General features: G+C 37.5%; 1 protein-coding gene across 9 annotated transcripts in view; it reads left to right on the forward strand.

Moving 5' to 3' along the window:
• Positions 1–18229, forward strand: part of MECOM (MDS1 and EVI1 complex locus) — a 740867-nt gene that overhangs the window by 681036 nt on the left and 41602 nt on the right. For 8 of the 9 annotated variants that reach the window (XM_077488015.1, XM_077488014.1, XM_077488017.1 and 5 more), the window contains 2 exons: positions 13744–13846; positions 14595–14811. In XM_077488015.1, coding sequence (XP_077344141.1) covers positions 13744–13846; positions 14595–14811 — 320 coding nt within the window. Of the gene's footprint in view, positions 1–905; positions 1039–13743; positions 13847–14594; positions 14812–18229 lie in introns of those variants that run through there. The other variant, XM_077488022.1, reaches the window with a different exon arrangement.

Here is an 18229-nt window from a genome sequence, read left to right on the forward strand (position 1 = left end):
GCTTTTTATATGAAGCTTTGACAATAAAACCTGGAAGCTGATTGGTCTCTATGAAGAGCTGCACCAGATTTTGCACTCTCCAGTTTTAGTAAACGAACCCCACTGCATTGCATAATATATATATATATAGAAAGACAAAAATAATTGCTTTATCCAATGAATGAACTACTGTATGCCCTTGTGTTTATAACAGATCCTTTTAAGTTCTGTTATGCAGACATGAACAGGTAGAATATTTCTGATGATGCATGCGTAGGTAGGGGCGTCAGTTTGTTGTACAGAGTAAGCCCATTAAACTTCTTGAGTCTATTCTATAAATGCACAGGTGGCTTGGTTTTTCCCAGAAACTTTAGAAAGTTAGACGTATAGCATAAAATAATTTCTGCTATTAGGAAACCAGTAATCTAGATTGTCTCAGGACAAAGCTGTTCATGTCTTTACAATACATGAGCATCCTGTTTCATCTATCTTTGAAATATTTGACCTTAACCCCTGCGGTGTCTTTTTGTCAAGCTAGCACAATTATGCTCAGTGTGTCTATAATGAAAAAGGCTCGCAACTGCTGTTATGTATGATTTCTTTCAATTCCATGCTATTATAAATCTCATTAAGCATGTCCACTTTGGAGATTATTGTGTTTCATAAATATGAATTAAAGTGACATCATTACTTCCCAGCATATTTTTTTTTTTGTGGTGTAGTTTTGTTTTGTACTAAAACTTTATAGTCAGAAACACATGCTGACTTCCCTATGTAAATTGTAGGCCTCTTTGTCTTGCTTATTTGCATTTTAATTATTGTTCTGGGAAAATCATTTAAATTCCCTCAAACCACTCCTCTGGAGCTTTGGATTAAAACATTGGTCCTAGAAAAAATGTGGTGTATCATATTCACTGTGGTACTCTTGATATCTTTATTTTGTAAACTCAATCCCAGTTTGCCATAAAATTGCCCATCGTGCAGTTGCACCATGTGTGACTGTGCTTTTTCGACTCCTTGGAACGATTGATTTTGAAGGTTACTCTGCTTTCTGCACAGGTGAGAATGTTGCATGTTTCCACAGAAGCCTCATATGAATGAGGTGGTGCTGGCACCTTTCTGGTCCCCACTTTTAACCCCTGCATTCCTGTGTTGTTAACACTAAGGTGACCTGCGTTCTATTGTTTTGCTTAGATCTCACCATCCACTCTTTAAAACTGTAACGATTACCTAGAGAGCAATACAGGTACAATAAATCAGTGTCTGAAAGTATTAGACCCAAGCAGCACATAATGAGAAAAATGTCCTGTACTCATATTTAATTGTTCACGAGTCTTCTAGATTTGCGCTAATTTTCTAAAAGAATGTAAAATACACTATTTAGAGTGAGAAAACTATGAATCACTAAATATTTTTTTATACCACTCTAAGTCATTTGTAAAAGACAAAGGCTGTTTGAGAATGTGCAAAGGAATTTTAAATCAACCCTGTTGTTTATTAGAAAATTTTCACCACCCTTTAAACCATGTATAAGACAAAGACCTACCAGGATAGGCAAAAAACAAAAACAAATCAAATTTAACTTCATTTATTTTGTAGATCAGCCTTAAACATTTAAACTTGAATCTTAAAAAACAAAACAAACAAAAAAAAAATTATTAATGGCTTTTATTTTTGAAGATAGCTTGCAGGCTTTAACAGCACATGGCTAGCAATGTGTGTTAACATTTGATTTTCATTTAGTGTAAATCTTGCTAGGTTTTTATGCACGTTGACATTTTTTTCCTATTATATTAAGCTGTAATTTTATTAATAGGAACAAGTCTAAAGCTGGCCATACGTTATACAATTTTCATGTATAATTTCCCTTTAGATTTACTAAAACCATATAATATGTGGTCAAATCTAAACTTTCAATTTGTATGCAATTAGGCAGGCCCTTTGCGCTATATAGTTGAAGGTAAATCTAAGGGAAATTGAACAAGAAAAATTGCATAATCTATAGTCAGACTAGAAAATAAAACAGTCAAAAATATTGGATGGCTGAGAAAGTGCTTTACAAAGGAAATTATTTTTACTCTGCCGGTAAACTTTCAAACACCTAACCATATATGCATTTTTATATTGGCCTTTTAGCATGACTAGGTGTTGCCGGTGAGCACAGCAAACCTAAAAATGTTACTGTAGTAAATCACAAGTTTGTTAAATTATTTTAGTTTTCTCTGAAGTTAAGGGGAAGGAGGATCTTTAAGTTTTTTTTTTTTTAAAGTAGTAACTTACTCCTTAGTATTTGTTATGCAGTGTGCAGTTTGTTTTGTATTGTGTGTGTGTGTGTATTGGTCTCAATGCTTGCACCAGAACATGACCCTTTCACTAGTGGAAGCTAAAGATTTCACAGCAGCCCGCACTCTGCTGGAGAATGCAGCTATTTTTATATAGTATAGAATTGCTGAAGCTTAATGGTCATCTGTTTCACAACAGGAATCTTGGATGCCGTTGTAGGGTAAAAAAGACAAACACAAGCGCATATTTTCATGTATCTTGGGACAGATAAAATCCTGCTGTGAAGCACTGGGATGTGAGTTTTGTTCCAAAGCCTGTCGTGTCCTATAGAGTGCCACAGTCAATACGATCATTCCTGCTTGTCCTTTAAGGCTGCTTTACATTGCACTTATACCCGGCCTTGTTTTATGGCCCATAAATAAAGCTGTATTGTACAGGGAGCATGCAATACTTTGCACTCAAGCATGTCAAAAATCAACATTTCGCTTCAAAGAAAACTTCTGGCTGCAGCCTGGAAATTTGTTGGTGCAACACTGAAAGGAACGTTTTCCTTTATTAGTTCAATTATTACAACTTCCTGCATAGGTCAAAGGTCATTCATAACTCACGCCCGTGTCATTTTTAGTAATGGCAATGGAGTCTATTAATCCAAAACGAAATGATCTGTGTATGACCAGACAGTGAACATATAACACTGCACATCACAGTCCGCCTCACCAAGTTCAAAAGTTAATCATGCTGGCCCAGCTAGCGTGGACCATAATTGATGGCGTCTATGTTGGTGCCTGTGTGGGATTTAATCTGATAGGTTCAAGTGTAAATTTTTAAAGGCGGTAAATTTAGGCTAGTATGTTTTGGAAAGCCATCAAAATAACTATATGCGCATATAAAAAAAACAAGAAAGTGAAGTTGTTGCTTCCTCAAACAAGATACTGACAGAAACGTCTGCCATAGTTCCTATTGGCAGCGAAGAGGTTATTTTATCCACGTCAAATAATAAATAAAGACCTGTGTAAAAGGGCAGCGACTGGCTGCATAAAAACGTATTTATGTGAACATAATTTATGGTGCATGAAGTTCAGCACTCATGTACTGCTGCTTTTTAAACACTTTTGCTCTTCTTTCGCTGGCCTTCTGGTAGAAAAGCACTTAATTTATGTCTCAGAAAAGTGCATTTCTTCCTCTAGCAAACTGGCTGGCAAATTAAAAGTGAAATCTGACAAACATTACAGCAGCATGTAAAAAGTCCCTCCTATTTTAGAGAGTTGACTATGACATCACTGGGGCGCCAACAGCTTCACATGTCACCAAGTGCCATTGCACTAAATGTAAAATGGATTCAGTGCAGGCCATCTTATCAAATGCATCGGATTAAAGAAGATGCCTCTGGAAATCTGTTTGCTCTAGTCTTGAATAAATAGTACGTGTTTGGAAAGAAAAATAGTTTAACTGCTTTTTTTATTTCTTGGCGGTAGCTGGACTGGAGCTGTAAACCGTGCCTTTCAATGTTTAGGTATTGATGTTGTTTTGGGTATGTGTCAGGTTTTTGATTGCAAGCGCGGTGTAAACTTTCATTTTGGCATAACATGCAAAAAGGTAATGAATTCTTCTTTTGCATTGTCCTATTCGTAAGGACAAGCCCTAAAGATTTGGAAATACAAATAGAATGCTTCAAAATATTTGAATATGCGAAAGTGTAGGTCTTTTATGAACCTTTGATATGTCTGGGTCTACTAACTGCCTGTGCCCATGCAGACAGCGATACAGTGGCGGTTATTTACTAAAAGTGAAAAGTGCAAAATCTGGTGCAATTCTGCATAGTAACCAATCAGCTTCCACATCTTATTGTTAAAGCGTAATTGAACAATCTGAAGTTAGAAGCTGATTCGCTAGCATGCAGAGCTGCACTGGATTCTGAGTGCACCAGTTTTAATAAATCCACCCTAAGGTATTTTATTGTTTTACAAATCTTTGACAATTACAGATTCCTAAGGCTTCCTAATGGATTCATAACAGGGTTAGTGTTACAACTATAAATAGTTTCAATGACCTTTGTTTTTATATTCATTAATAACACGCTTTCATTTAATCAGTTCGACATGTGGGAGTTCAATTAATTATTTGCAGCAGCAAGCTTGTACTTTCTCAATATTCAGGCTATTATGACAATTTATTGCTAAATTCAGTGTGGGCATAGCCATATTAAATAAATTTACAGAATCAGGAGCTGCATACTCTATAAAGTCAGATATTTGTTTATAATGGAATGCTTGGATATGCAACAGTTTACAAATTAGACAAAGTAAAATGTCTTTCTGAGTACACCAATCTCTGAATTAATGTTACAATTAATAAACTTAAGCTGGGAGCTGCCATGTTGAATACCTGACAGTGTAGAGTTTATGCACTCCATGCAGCTACTACAAAACTAATAAGCTGCTCCTTGTAAGAGTTGGAATTTCAAACAGAAGGCACCCGAATCTCTGACAACAGCATTAATTGAAACATAAAAAGTGTTTTCTGCAGGGTTTCAGTCTTCTTTATATGTCTTTTAAAACCTTTGAGTTCAACAGATGATTGCTATGCAATGGAGTCATGAACTTTAAAAGGTATTGTTATTTTTACATTGTTTTAATCCACACCACAAAACCCTGAAAGTTTGCTTCATGCATGGCAGAAACACTTCAAAAGTTTGTCCTACACAATTTGTGTTCAACTTTAATTAAAATATTATCCATGGCCTACCTGAGCTGTCAGGCAGGAGAACCACTTTCCTGCTCACACAAGACTCATTAGAGGTTGTCAAAGCCCCTCCCACACAAATGTTTGCATGAGCTTGAGCAATAATATGAAAGGAATAGATTGTATTCCACTCAAAACAAAAGTTTACTCATCAAATATTTTTTTAATAATAATATTCATAGACTAGAATTAACACAGCACAATTATTATATACCATTAATTATTGGTATCATTTGACAGGTTTTTATGGTGAACATTTCTGTTACAGAGAAACCAACAAAGTACATTTTGTATATTTCAGAATTGTCTTGGAACGTGCCATACAATTACTTCATTTCATAAAAATTACATTGGGCATAAAAAGAGAAATCCTTTTTTTTTTCTTTATTAAAACAATGACAGATCCAGAATTTGGTCGAGAATGAAAGCAGATCACTACATCAAGACAGTGTTCTGCTTCTGCTATTCTGTATGATATTTGACTTTTACCAGCATCTTGAGGCTCCTAAATGGAATAAATGTGCCAGCATGATGTATTTGCTTTTCTCTTCATGATTGAATTTTCCTTTCCTATTCACCTAAACATTTTAGTACATGCCAGCCTTTGCTATATTAACCTATGTATTGTATTTTTTGAAATATGCATTCATTATAATTACAGAACAATTATTCTTATCTTAATTGATTAAACACAGTGAAAGAAGAGTAAGGCCAGTAAAAATATATATTAAAATGTACATCCAGGAAAAATGTAACTAAACATTATTCACATATTTCCCATGTTTTATCATTTTTTTTTCACATGCTGAGAAAAATACAGGAAAATATCTTTTGGTTGTGCCAGAAGTTATGCTGTGCTCTTACATTTCTCTTTGACGTGACAACACAATGTTTGCACATTGGCTCTGAATTCCAAATGTGTTGTCAGCCCTGCCTACTTCAATTCTGATGAATTACAAAGAACACATCCCTCTTCTCTGTTGTACACAAACACAGGAAGTTATCAGCTCACAAAATTTCTGGCAAAATCAATAGATATGTTTTTCTCTTATAAAACAGATATAACAAAACTATTTCTATAGTATATTTAAAGTGATTATAAACTTTCTTTAAAAAATAAATAAATAACAAACATGTCTATACTTACCTACTCTGAGCAATGTTTTTGCACAGAGCGGCCCGATCCTCTACTTCTCTGGTTCCCCGTCAGCTCTCCTGGCTCCTCCTCTTCTTGGTGTGCCACCACAAGAAGCCGCTTCTTATGGTAGCACACCTGCGAGCTTGTTGCTGAGCCACGTTCCCTATCATAGACAGCATGGCTCAGCCTTGTCCCTGGCTCCCTTGTCACAAAATTTGATTGACAGCAGCCTGCTGCTATCCCTCTGCCCTGTGTGGAGGGAAAGAGAAGCGAGAGCCACTGCTCTTAGGCACAGCGCTGGATCAAGATCGGGCTCAGATAATTATAAGGGAGTTCTGGGGGTAAAGTGGGGGGGGGGCAGAAGAGTTTTTATGTTAATTCAGAGACTGTATTAAGGTAAGAATCCTTAAGACTTTAGAACCACTTTTATAGACTAAAATGGAACAAATAAGAAAAGTTAATTGGTAGAGTTTGCATTCACTTTAAGCATGGCAAATAGCAAAGTTCAGTAACCAATGAAAATAATCTTTGGAATTTTGCATATCATAATGTAAGTGTTAGTGTGCAAAGGAGACTCAAGGGGGTGGGTTATGCATAATACACTGAAACAGTATAGATGTTTTAATTTAAAGCTACTGTTGTCACATAAGGCAAAGATCAATGTATGGCATTCAATTTGGTCTGAAAACCAGATTCAGAGATTCATAATCCATCAGAAAGGACCACCAGGCTCATGAATCTGATCTGTTTCCATTAACTGTCGATCAATTTGCTCACCTATGATACTGTAGTGGAAACTATAAAGAGCTGGGAGCTGTTGACATGGCTTCAGCCCGCACCTGCCAATAATTATTTAAATAGCTTTAAATTGCAATGCTCATGCTGTAAAGAGGTTATAAAGAGAGTGCTTCAGAGAATATTGAATGATAACTGTGAAAATAAACATTATACCTAATCATAAGACAGGGAGAAAATTGCAGTTGGTCTCAGTATTACTATGATGCCCACAGTGATAGATCTGATCAGTTTTTACAACCTTTAAAGTGGTTCTAAAGGTAGAACACTTTTTAGCTAAATGCATTCCCTGCAATAGGTAAAAAAATATTCCAGTAGAAGTACCCCCCCCTGCTGTGCCCGTCTGCAGCAGCTCTGGACTCTCTCTCTTCACAGGATAGAAAGGCAGCGGCAGGAGCCTCCTTGTGGGAGGAGGTATGCAAATATCAAAATGTATGGATATATGGATGAATTTCATTCTGAATGAGAGGGTTTTCTGATGTAGGCTACTTTTGCATGCAGACTCCTAGTAGGTAGTAACCACACGTGATGCAGAGTGTCCAGAATTTAAAGAATTGAGATATAATGAATGAAAGTGATGGACCAGAGATAGTAAGGCTGGGGAAGCACTAGATTATGCTGGACCCTTAACAGCCAGGAAAGGTGATGTGTGCTCTATCTGAATTGCTACAGCCTCTAATGCACACTGTAAGAAGCTCATAGTGTGCAGTGAAATCAGAGTATGCAATCTCAGCACAGGAGTATGTACAACTGTGCAAGACTAAGGCTGGAGTTCAACTTTAAAATGCAGAGCCCATATAGATTTCTAATGTTTTATTTATTTGTATAATTTTTCTTGAAGTTTTGGCCGATTTGGTTATAGAACATACCACGGTTACAACCCCCCCCCCCCCCCCCAAACATACAGTGTAATGCAAGAACGTTATATCTTTTTTGTGCTATTGTCCTTCAAAGTTTCTGCAGGAGGCAAAGGCATTCCTTAATAGCAGTATACAGCAGTGATCATGTTTAGGGAAAAGGGAGTATTGCAAAATTGAACTGTCTTGGGGAGTATTGTCTTCTGAACCTGCCTGTTTCCGAGAAGCCAATGCAAAGTTCTAATATGTCACAATTCAAATGTCAACATGCTCCCGGAAAGGAAGCCAATAAGCTGAACCTGTGAAAGCTGCCAAAAGAGGTGATGCTAAGTGTTGAGAGAAGTTCATTGTTCCTAAAAGGGAAGTACGCTTCCAGTGTGAACCTTCTTCATCTATTTAAATGTTTTCTTCACATGAAAGTACTCATCCTTTTAGCACAAATCTGTAACTGGCACATAACTTTATTTAAAATGAAAAATTTTAACCTTGTAAAAATAGCTATAAGAAAACAGGTAAAATGGCAGAACGGTGTAGTGCGACAACCCATAAGAAACTAAATTCATATTCTAGTGAACTGACTTCAGGAAAATTAAATATGATTGGTTGTGTTGGATAACTTTGGTTTTCTTCACTTTGAATTTAAGCTTTGTACCTTATTTTGATAAGCCTGCATATCTTTTATTTTGATTTTCTTATATAGCGCTGTCAATTTACGCAGCACTTTACACATATATTGTACATTCACCTCAGTCCCTGCCCTCATGGAGCTTACAATCTAAGGTCCCTAATTCACACTCATACATACAGTACATATACTACAGCCAATTTAGACAGGAGCCAGTTAACCTACCAGCATGTCTTTGGAGTGTTGGAGGAAACCAGAGAACCCAGAGAAAACCCACGCAGGCACAGGGAGAACATGCAGACTCCAGGCATATATATAGTCTTTAGCATTTTTATACTATATATAGCACTTAACATCTTTTTCAATGCTATAAAAAGAAATGATGTCTATTAACATGGTAATGTTGTATGTTTTGAAGAATTTAGGAACATGAACAATTTCCCTGTTTATGAGGTTTAATCAGTCACAGAAGAGCTCCTGGAAAGACTTGTGTTGTATATTCGAGAGGTTCTGTTGGTTAGAAAACATTGTTTGATTCCAAGTTGTTCTCTGCTGATGGGCAACAACAGTTTTCACAGCCTTTTTAGACCTCTCTCAACATACAAAAACCACTGTACATAATATGGGCAAACTCTTTTGGATGCCTAACCATCACATCTAATATATGACCAAAAATATGTGAACATCCTTCCAAATGATTGAGTTTAGGTGTTTCCGGTGAAAAGTACTGTTAATGCTAAATCATGCAAAGATATATTAGATGATTGTGCACTTCCAACCTTGTGGCCGCAGTTTGGGGAAATCCATTTTCTGTTCCAACATAACTGTGCCTCTGTGCACAAAGCCAGGTCCTTAAAGACCTGGTTTTAAGACTTTGGTGTGGAGGAACTCAAGTGGCCTACAAAGAGCCCTGACCTCAACCCTCAACTCTGCTTTACACCTTTGAGATGAATTTGAATGCTAATTACTAGCAGAATGGTCACAAATTCCCAAGACACACTCCAAAATCGAATGGAAAGCTCTCTAAGATGCATGGCGGCTGTAGCAGTTTCAGTAGGGGGTTGGGGAAGCAGCGCCATATTAATGCCCATGGTCTTTAAATGGGATGTCCAGTAAGCCCATTTACTCTAAGTGTGTGGTTGGGTGTCTACAAAGCTCTTGCTATATAATATGTGTTAGAATAAAATATTCTCTTAGGTTTTATTCTTTTGTAAACAGTATGCTATATGAAAAACACAGAACTCATAGCCAGGATCTGTCTAGAAGATGCCTTAGCTTGATGCTTGTGGACTTGAACAAGACAGACATGAAACAAAATAGAGGTGAACTTTCATCAGTAGAGTTTGCAAAAAAATAATAAAAGTTGAGTGTTACTTGTGAAAATTGTATAATGTAGAACAAATGATGGATCAATAGCTGTTTATTTTTGCATTTATCACCTGGTAACATAGAAGGTGTGCCAGACAGTTTTATGATAATGCTGTATCATTTTTCTGCTGTTGTCTGTTGAAAGAAGCCTATCACCTAGTAAAGAGCACTTGGACGTGAACTGATTCGGTAACTGAATAAAGTAATATGTTTATGCTGATTCTGTCAGGGCTTTGATTAATGCTAGAAAACAGTACAAAAGAAAACCTGTGGAGATGGTTTAATCTAGGATCCAAAATCCTAAAAGAGAGCTGACAGCATAGGTTGGTAAATCATCTTTTATTCCAACTCCATAGCTCAGCCTGAATTAGTTCAATAGTATATTCTCTTCCATGTATTGGGAGATAACGTTCCTCCCATCTTTGCCCCATACCTACCATCTAAGCAACCTATTGGCAGGGCAGGCATTTTTACATGGGGTCATGCCTATGCAAATATTGACTTTAAGAAAGTCAGTATAAGTATCCAGTAGGTAATGCAGGAATTAAACAGCATGTTGTTAGATCTGTGCTAAAGTTTTTTCTGTAAAGTGTTAGCTTTTCCCACAGCTTCACTTTTAATTCAGTGTGAGTGGCGAATTTTTGACTGATTTGAAGGAAACCCTTCATAAGGAGCATGTGGAGACCATTGCCAGGCTCCCCTTCAGAAATGCTAGTCTGGACCTGATTTGTTACACCGTGAAGTGAGTCTTTTGCTGATGCAATGGATTTTAAGAAAGAGAATGCTAAAGGAGAGTATATTATCAGAACTAGGAAAAGATGGTGTCCCATGTTGACAGGAAGAAAATAGTGTAAAGCAGGACCTACTCCCAATAGTATATCTATTGTAAAATGTACGAGTAATTTGCACATTATTTCAATTGAATATAAAACATTATGATCTTGCATTTATAGCTTGTTTAAAAGAAATGTAACAGTTTTAAGGTTAAGCTTTTTTAGAAGTAATTTTATACATAATCATCATATAGACAACATGCATAGGCAATATGCACTAAAAGTAACCTAAGTTTACAAATTGAGCAAATATCAAATGAGGGCATAATGGCACTATATAAATCATGTAATAATATTGACTGGATAGTATATGTATATGGACCAATGAGTTTCATTGGGTCTGATCTTAAATGCTTGACTGCAGAAATGGCAGTTGAAAGCTGATTTGTTGCTAGGGACAATACATTTTTTTTAAATGTTTTTAAATGAGCAAGCACCTATTTAGGACTGCCGATTAAAAGGGTAAAACCTATATTCAAATATATGACCGATTTTTGCATCCACTGGTTATCTACATGCTTATTTGATTTTTATAACTAGTTTTGCTAATTTTAAAAATGTCAACAGTGCTGTAGAGAGGGAGATTAAAGCAGAAAGGATGAAAAATATAAGGATCAGATACAAGAGCTTATTTTCTGTATGAGAATTTATAGAAATACACACTTGATAGTACATATAGTGCTCCATATGAAAAAACTTTTTTTTGTTGTTATTATTATGTCTTTATTTTTACTAGTAGCAAGGTAAATCAAAACCTACAGAGATCAACATAATAATCATAAAGGGCCTTCTTGCTACCCAAAATAGTTACCTATGATAACCACCAAATATTCCAAAACAAATACCAGAAAATAAGTAAAAGTAGATCTAAGTATTTAGGCAGCACAAAAAAAAGAGACATGGAACAGCATGATATAACCATTGTATGTTAAAAAATCTGTCAATAATAAGCGTGATCTTGTTTGATGTGGTAGGCTTTGCTCCCTAAAAACCTTAATTCAAATAATTCAGGTACAACTTGAAAAGTTAAAGTTACAAATATCAATTTTACTACAGTGAGAAAAATATTGTGATGTATGAAAGTGTATTATGGCATAGCTGGCCTTTAGAGCCATCTACTGGATTTATTTTCAAACTGCAGCTGTGATGTTAACATAAAAATACAAAAATCAAATACTGTATGTTAAGTCCTAAAAATGTTTAGTGCACTAAAACATACTGGAAAATCATCACTGGGTAAATGAATGTTAAACATTGTTATTTTATTCTGAAATTTAGTAATAAAACTGTATTACCCCTGTTTGAAATTCTGTCTTTAAATTGTTAGTTAAAGTGAGAAGCCATGTTTAATAAGTGTAAAGTGATCGCTTAAATTGCAATTGTAGGTGATGTATAGCAGATTCAGTGGCGGGGGGATTTATTAAAACAGGAGTGTGCAAAATCTGGTGCAGCTCTCCATAGAAGCCAATCAGCTTCCAGGTTTTATTGTCAAAGCTTAGTTGAACAAGTTGAAGAGAGAAGCTGATTGGTTACAATACACAGCTGCACCAGATTGTGACTCCACCGGTTTTAGTAAATCTCCCCCAGTGAGACTTGCTAACTACACCTGGAGCAATGAGGGGTTCCCCCACTGTGGGATTGCATATTACCACTTGCAGAGTGTTTTGTTTTGCATATTTTAAAGGCACCTTGCACCAGGAAATATATACAGGCTACCAATGCTACATCATCATGCCAACGTCATATTGATCCTCTGGCTTCAGTACTTCCAAAATGACTGGAAATACTTTAGTAGGTATCTGTTTACCAGCTAAACTATTTGTTTATGTCCATTTAGTCTTGGAATTTACACAGCCTTCTTAGACAGCTGACTCATGATGATGATCCACCTGCTCTCTGCTCTCTGCTACAGTTATGTAAGGCCTCTTTCACACATATTGTCCATTTGTCAGTTTTTCATCCATCCGTTGACAGATGAAAAATGGACATCAATGCGTCTTTATAGAAAAAATGTATGTAAATGGATGATTATCCATTTACATCAGTTTACATCCGCATCCGTCATCCGTTTTTTGAAACTAGTCAAAGCTCTATTTTTCTTTGGTTAAACAACGAAAAACGCATGTAAACTGACAAACGGATGAAAAACTGATGAGCACTGATGAAAAACAGATGAAAACTTAATGATCACTGATGAAAAACTGATGAATATGTCATCCGTTTTGACTGAAATTATGAAATGAACGGTCGGCATGTGTGATAGGGCCTAACACTGCTAGGTCACCTCCTTGTCCCCAGCTTGTGATTGCACAATGAAGAAGGAGCAGACTGATGAACTTTGATCACTCTGCTCTCTCCTTCTGCCAGAATTTTATTTAGCAGCACATGTTCACTGCAGCTGAACCTAACTAATCCCTTGTACTTTAACCACCCCCCCCCCCCCCCCCCCATCCTAAACATCCTACTTAGTTTAGCTACAATTGCACTAGTGGCTGTCACTGCCATGTCTCTGAAAATTGATCTATGGTCTGGGTCACTTTTCAGAAGCATCTGAGGACACATTGTCTATTCACTAGCAGAGACAGTACTGGCTGCTGAAAGTGATGGGGGGGGGGGGGGATAATTTTGCTGTGGCCTCAAAGCAAAGCATCACAACATGTGTACACCCCACCTGCTATCTTTGCAGCTTAAGGAATGGGGGGGGGGACAGTTGGGTTTGAGGAGGGAGGGGAGCAGTAAAAACATTGTTTAACCACATTTTTATCACCCCCAACCAAAAGTTTAATTGGGCCCTTTTAGTTCTACTGTAAGAATTATAATATCGTCAAGACTGTTTTAAATACTTAGTTGCATTTTGCACAAGTTTAATTTTAAAAATACATTTCATGATTATGTAAATAATACATAACTGTATTAATGATATGTTATATGCTGCCTGAAGTTTGACTTCAATGTTCACATTTTAAGATCGATTGATTTTTCATCATAGGTATGTTATAAACAGCCAGACTGATTCAGAATTGCACCATAATTGATTCATCATCTAAAACCTATTGCTTTATACAGATTGGTATATGTGATAATTTTCTGCGCTGGCACTGATTAAACAATCTGTTTTTACAGTTATTCTACAGAGTTGTAGCTGACATTGAGCCAGGCGAGGAGCTCTTATTGTTTATGAAGAGCGAAGATTATACTCATGCAACAATGGCTCCTGACATTCATGGTAAGCGCCACTCCATCCTCCATTGTTTAGTGCCCACATGGTGTGACCCGGAGGAAGAAAGTCATCCATTAAGTCAGACACAAAAGATTAAATTTAGTGGCTTGGTACAAAGAGCAGTGGTAAACAGTTACCCACAGCAACTAATCACTGATTATCCTTATCAGTCTAATGACATAATACACCAAACGTGAACTATAATTGGTTTCTGTGGGTTACGGCACACTATAGTTCTCTGCATTGTCTTATCAAAAAAGGTCCTAGGTGCTTAAAGTGACACTGGTCTAAAAAGAAAACTTCTATTTAAGTATGTATTCTTAACCCAAAATGGTACCTTCTGGTGCTTCTCAGCCTTCTCCAAATTTTGAAATTCATTTTTTTCCTTTGCTACTGTGATCTGGCTTCCTGTTAGAGGGTGGCTACCTTTGCTCTCCATGGCCCCACTGTATGTAGGGAATATGGACTATAGGATGTGTAGTGTGCATAAAGCAGTGCACTGTTTGTTCTAAAACACAGAAACAATTTCATGAAAACATAGATTACAGGACCATTAAGTAATGGGTGTGTATGGATTATATTTGGAGAACAGAAATATCATCTATTTCACTTCTTTGATTTGTCATTTTATTAATGTATTGTGTGTTTTGTTATAAGGAAAGTTCTTTTGAACCTTTTTGGGCTGCTATGGGCTCTACATGTAAAACTGTAAGATTTCTGTGACTTTGCAGTGATGATTTACTTTGTCATACAGAGGAGTATCAGTATCGTTGTGAAGAGTGTGATCAGCTGTTTGAGTCCATTGCTGAGCTGAACGACCACCAAAAGTTTCCCTGTAATACGTCTCACTCTGCATTTTCTCTGGTGGAGGATAATTTTCAGCAGAATCTAAATGAAGACAATGACCTCATTGAGATCCAGCACTCCCATGAGTGTAAAGAATGTGATCAAGTCTTTCCAGATATGCAAAGGTCAGATATCATTTTATATACGTATTATTAAATCATAATTTTCTTAAACTGGGATACTCTGGAAGAGAATAAATGATAATATATTCATTAAAAGGAGGTGAGGAAAGGTATGACCCTTTGTCAAGTTTTTATTTGTTCTTTGTGTCGGCATTGGGAGATCCCCCCTCTATTTTCTGCTGACCATTGTTGTTAAGAAAGAGGAAGTAAGGAGAAAAGCAAAATTTTAGAGTTGTCCCCAGTACAAGAGTTAGGCAACTTTCACACGGGCATTCTGATCAGGTCTGCCTATCAGCTTTTCAGGTGGACCTGATTGGAAGGTCCATTCCCCTTTATGGACAGGTGGGTCTAAATGGACTTGTGTTTTTTTTATACCTGCCTATCTCTGGGTCCAATTGGGTGTGGAAGACTGCAATCTCAACCATTTTGGCAGAGTTGATCAACAGTAGCTGGGTGTAAACAGACAGCAGAGTTAATTTTCTCCTGCTTTGTCTATATTCCGGTCGCACACATTCCTGGATCATTAATCTGATCTGTAGAGGGTGCTGTAGCGACTACCAGTTGGACATTGGATTACACAGATCAATGCACATACTCTCTAGCACACCATGGATCTTCAAATGCCGTCCAAAGCTTTTATTGCAGAGAGATCACATCACAAAAGAACAAGTGCAATGTTTCAGAGCCAAGCAGGACCCCTTCATCAGGCATGTGATGAAAAGCATTCATTTTCACCTGGCCGCCCATCAGAATTGGCAACTTATAGTAAATTTACAAACAGTTTTTAAGATACGTAATTTTGGCATCTGTCCATGAATGTCCGTTATGGACATGCAATCTGTGGTAATGGACATTCACGCACAGATACAAAAATTATGGATTTTACTGTTTGTAAATTTACTGAAAGTTGGCAAACCCTACTGCCCACAAAGCAGAGCAGTTTATGCAAAGCAGACATGTGTCATCCGCCCCGCTTTGCTATGATCAGTGGGCATCATACAGGTGCCCTGCTGATCAGAACAGAGTCTGCCCCATGTGAAAGGAGCCTTAAAGCCTTAAAGGTCTTTATTGCAGAAGATACACGCTTTGTCTCTTTTGCAATAACACACATTTACCTGCCTGCCTGAAGTCTTCTAATGAATGTACACTGAGCTGTGCATGTGCACACTCTGGCTGTGTGGGATGATGCCATCCTCCTTTGGGCAATCAAGAAGCCTGGAAGTAGCCTGCGAGAAGATGACAGCGCCTGGCGATGTAACCCTGGTATCATTGGAAGGTGGAGGTGAGAACTTTTGGAAGTTTAGTACCACTTTAAGTGGTAATTTTCCAAGAAGTAATACTCCATATTTCCATTGCACACGTTCCTGGAGAAAGTTCTAGAGTTTGGGGTGCTGTATCAACCACCAGCTGGAGACTAGATCAGAAAGACACAATTACGATAATTGCCAGCACACCACGAATCATCAAGTTGAGTCCAAATGTTTTTTATTGAAGTATGATCACATCAATATAAAGACAGTGCAAGGTTTCGGAGTCACGTAGGACCCCTTCGTCGGGCATGTGATGACAAAGAGGTCCTGCATGACTCCGAAACGTAGAACTGTCTTTATTGTGATGTGATCATGCTTCAATAAAAACAGTTTGGACTCAACTTGATGATCTGTGGGGTGCTGGCAAATATTGTCATTGCAATTTTCTAACAAACAAACCTGTTATGGGGCAACTGTATAAGAGGGGAATTGTCCTTAATTTGGTAAATTTCCTCTAACTACCTGTTGCTGCTTTGGAACAGGAAGAGAATGGAAATTTCCCCAGTGGTACACAGACAGCAAAAAACAAACTGTTAGGGGTTTAACTAATCCATAATTTATCCAAAACTAAAAATAAAAAGGTGGTTTGGGCTGTATATACAATTAAAATTCCAAAGATTGGTTGACATAAGAATTTCCAGCAAACTGGATTGTATTGGGAAATTACCTGATCCATTCTGGCATACCATTAAAGTAGAACCTCACCCAAAATATATTTTTGTTTTATTTTGAACATAATAGGTAAGGCGTATCCACCAGGTGTATCCACCACTGAAATTGAAGGGCGATCTAGCTGTTTTCTAGCACCTGAAATGAGACAAAATCTCACCAATGAGACACAGTAATAAAAACCTGACAGAAGTTGTAATACTTCTCCAATCTATCCAAACCTAGAAACAGATGTCTTTGCTGTCATTCTTTAGGGAATTTCAGCAATGAATCATATTGCCATTGTGAGGGGCAGCTTCATACCACAGAATAGTATGAATGTAGTTCTGTGGTTCTTTTTTCTGTCCACGTTTTTTAGATCATCACTTTGTATAGCTACTTAAGGTAATTTTAAGCCCTTTGTTGTGTATAAGGCTGGGTTCACACTGCTGTCAGATGGGGCTCACAGCAGGGGTCCGGTGAGTCCCTGTTCTCCATTTCAAGGACGAATCAGAGCCACATTTTTTCCTGAATTCGGCCCTGAAATGGAGCAAAAGACGCATAGGACTCCTGCGCAATTAGCGTTGCAGCCACTACGAAGATATGTGAACTAGCTCCATAGCGAGCCGATTACAATCTCCTGTCACACGAATTGGATGCTGAGAAATCCACATCCAATTCACACTAGTGTGAACCCAGCCTTAATTGAAGAAAATGTTTCCCAAAATCATACGTTATATAAATGTATAGGACACATAAAAGCAATATTAAATCACAATATGCCTTTGAATAAAATAGTACCTCTTTCTTGCCATCAGGAGCTGGCAGACTAGTCTCAGGCTATGCACACTTTTAGAAACTACAGAGTTTCTGTTCTTTCAGTTAGGCAGACCTTATCAGTAAGACAAGGGAATCAGCAGCAAAGCCTGCTTATATAATACATTTGAATGGCTGTCTCATGGTCAGGTACAGTCAAAACATAGCCACAATGTATAACAGTGGTCTCCAAACTGCATCCAGAGGGAAGGATGCAGCCCTTTGTTTGCCTTCATCCACCCCTGGGGCACTATTCCAATGACACAAACAATGGGGCATAATTCCTGTCTCTGACACCAACAATGGGGCACTATTCCTCCCACTGACACCATCAAAAGGGCACAATTCTTCCCACTGAGACCAATGATGGAACAGAATTCCTTCAACTGACACCAACGATGGGGCACAATTCCTTCCATTGACATCATTTATGGAGCAGAATTCCTTCCTGTCATTCATGGCTATTAGGGTGCTGACCCTTATGAGCCATATCTGCTCCAATGTGAGATTATATACTGAATAAGAGCATTCCATCATAAAAATCCATTTATTGCTTTATTCCATATTTCATACATACAGTACATACTGTCTACACTCAACAAACCACACTCCCCAGACACCCCCGATGGGCCTGCTTATAGGATACA

The sequence above is a fragment of the Lithobates pipiens genome, unplaced genomic scaffold (genome assembly GCF_037356315.1).
Source record: "Lithobates pipiens isolate NorthernLeopardFrog02 unplaced genomic scaffold, aLitPip1_a1.2 Scaffold_18, whole genome shotgun sequence".
In the NCBI taxonomy this organism is placed as follows: Eukaryota; Metazoa; Chordata; class Amphibia; order Anura; family Ranidae; genus Lithobates; species Lithobates pipiens.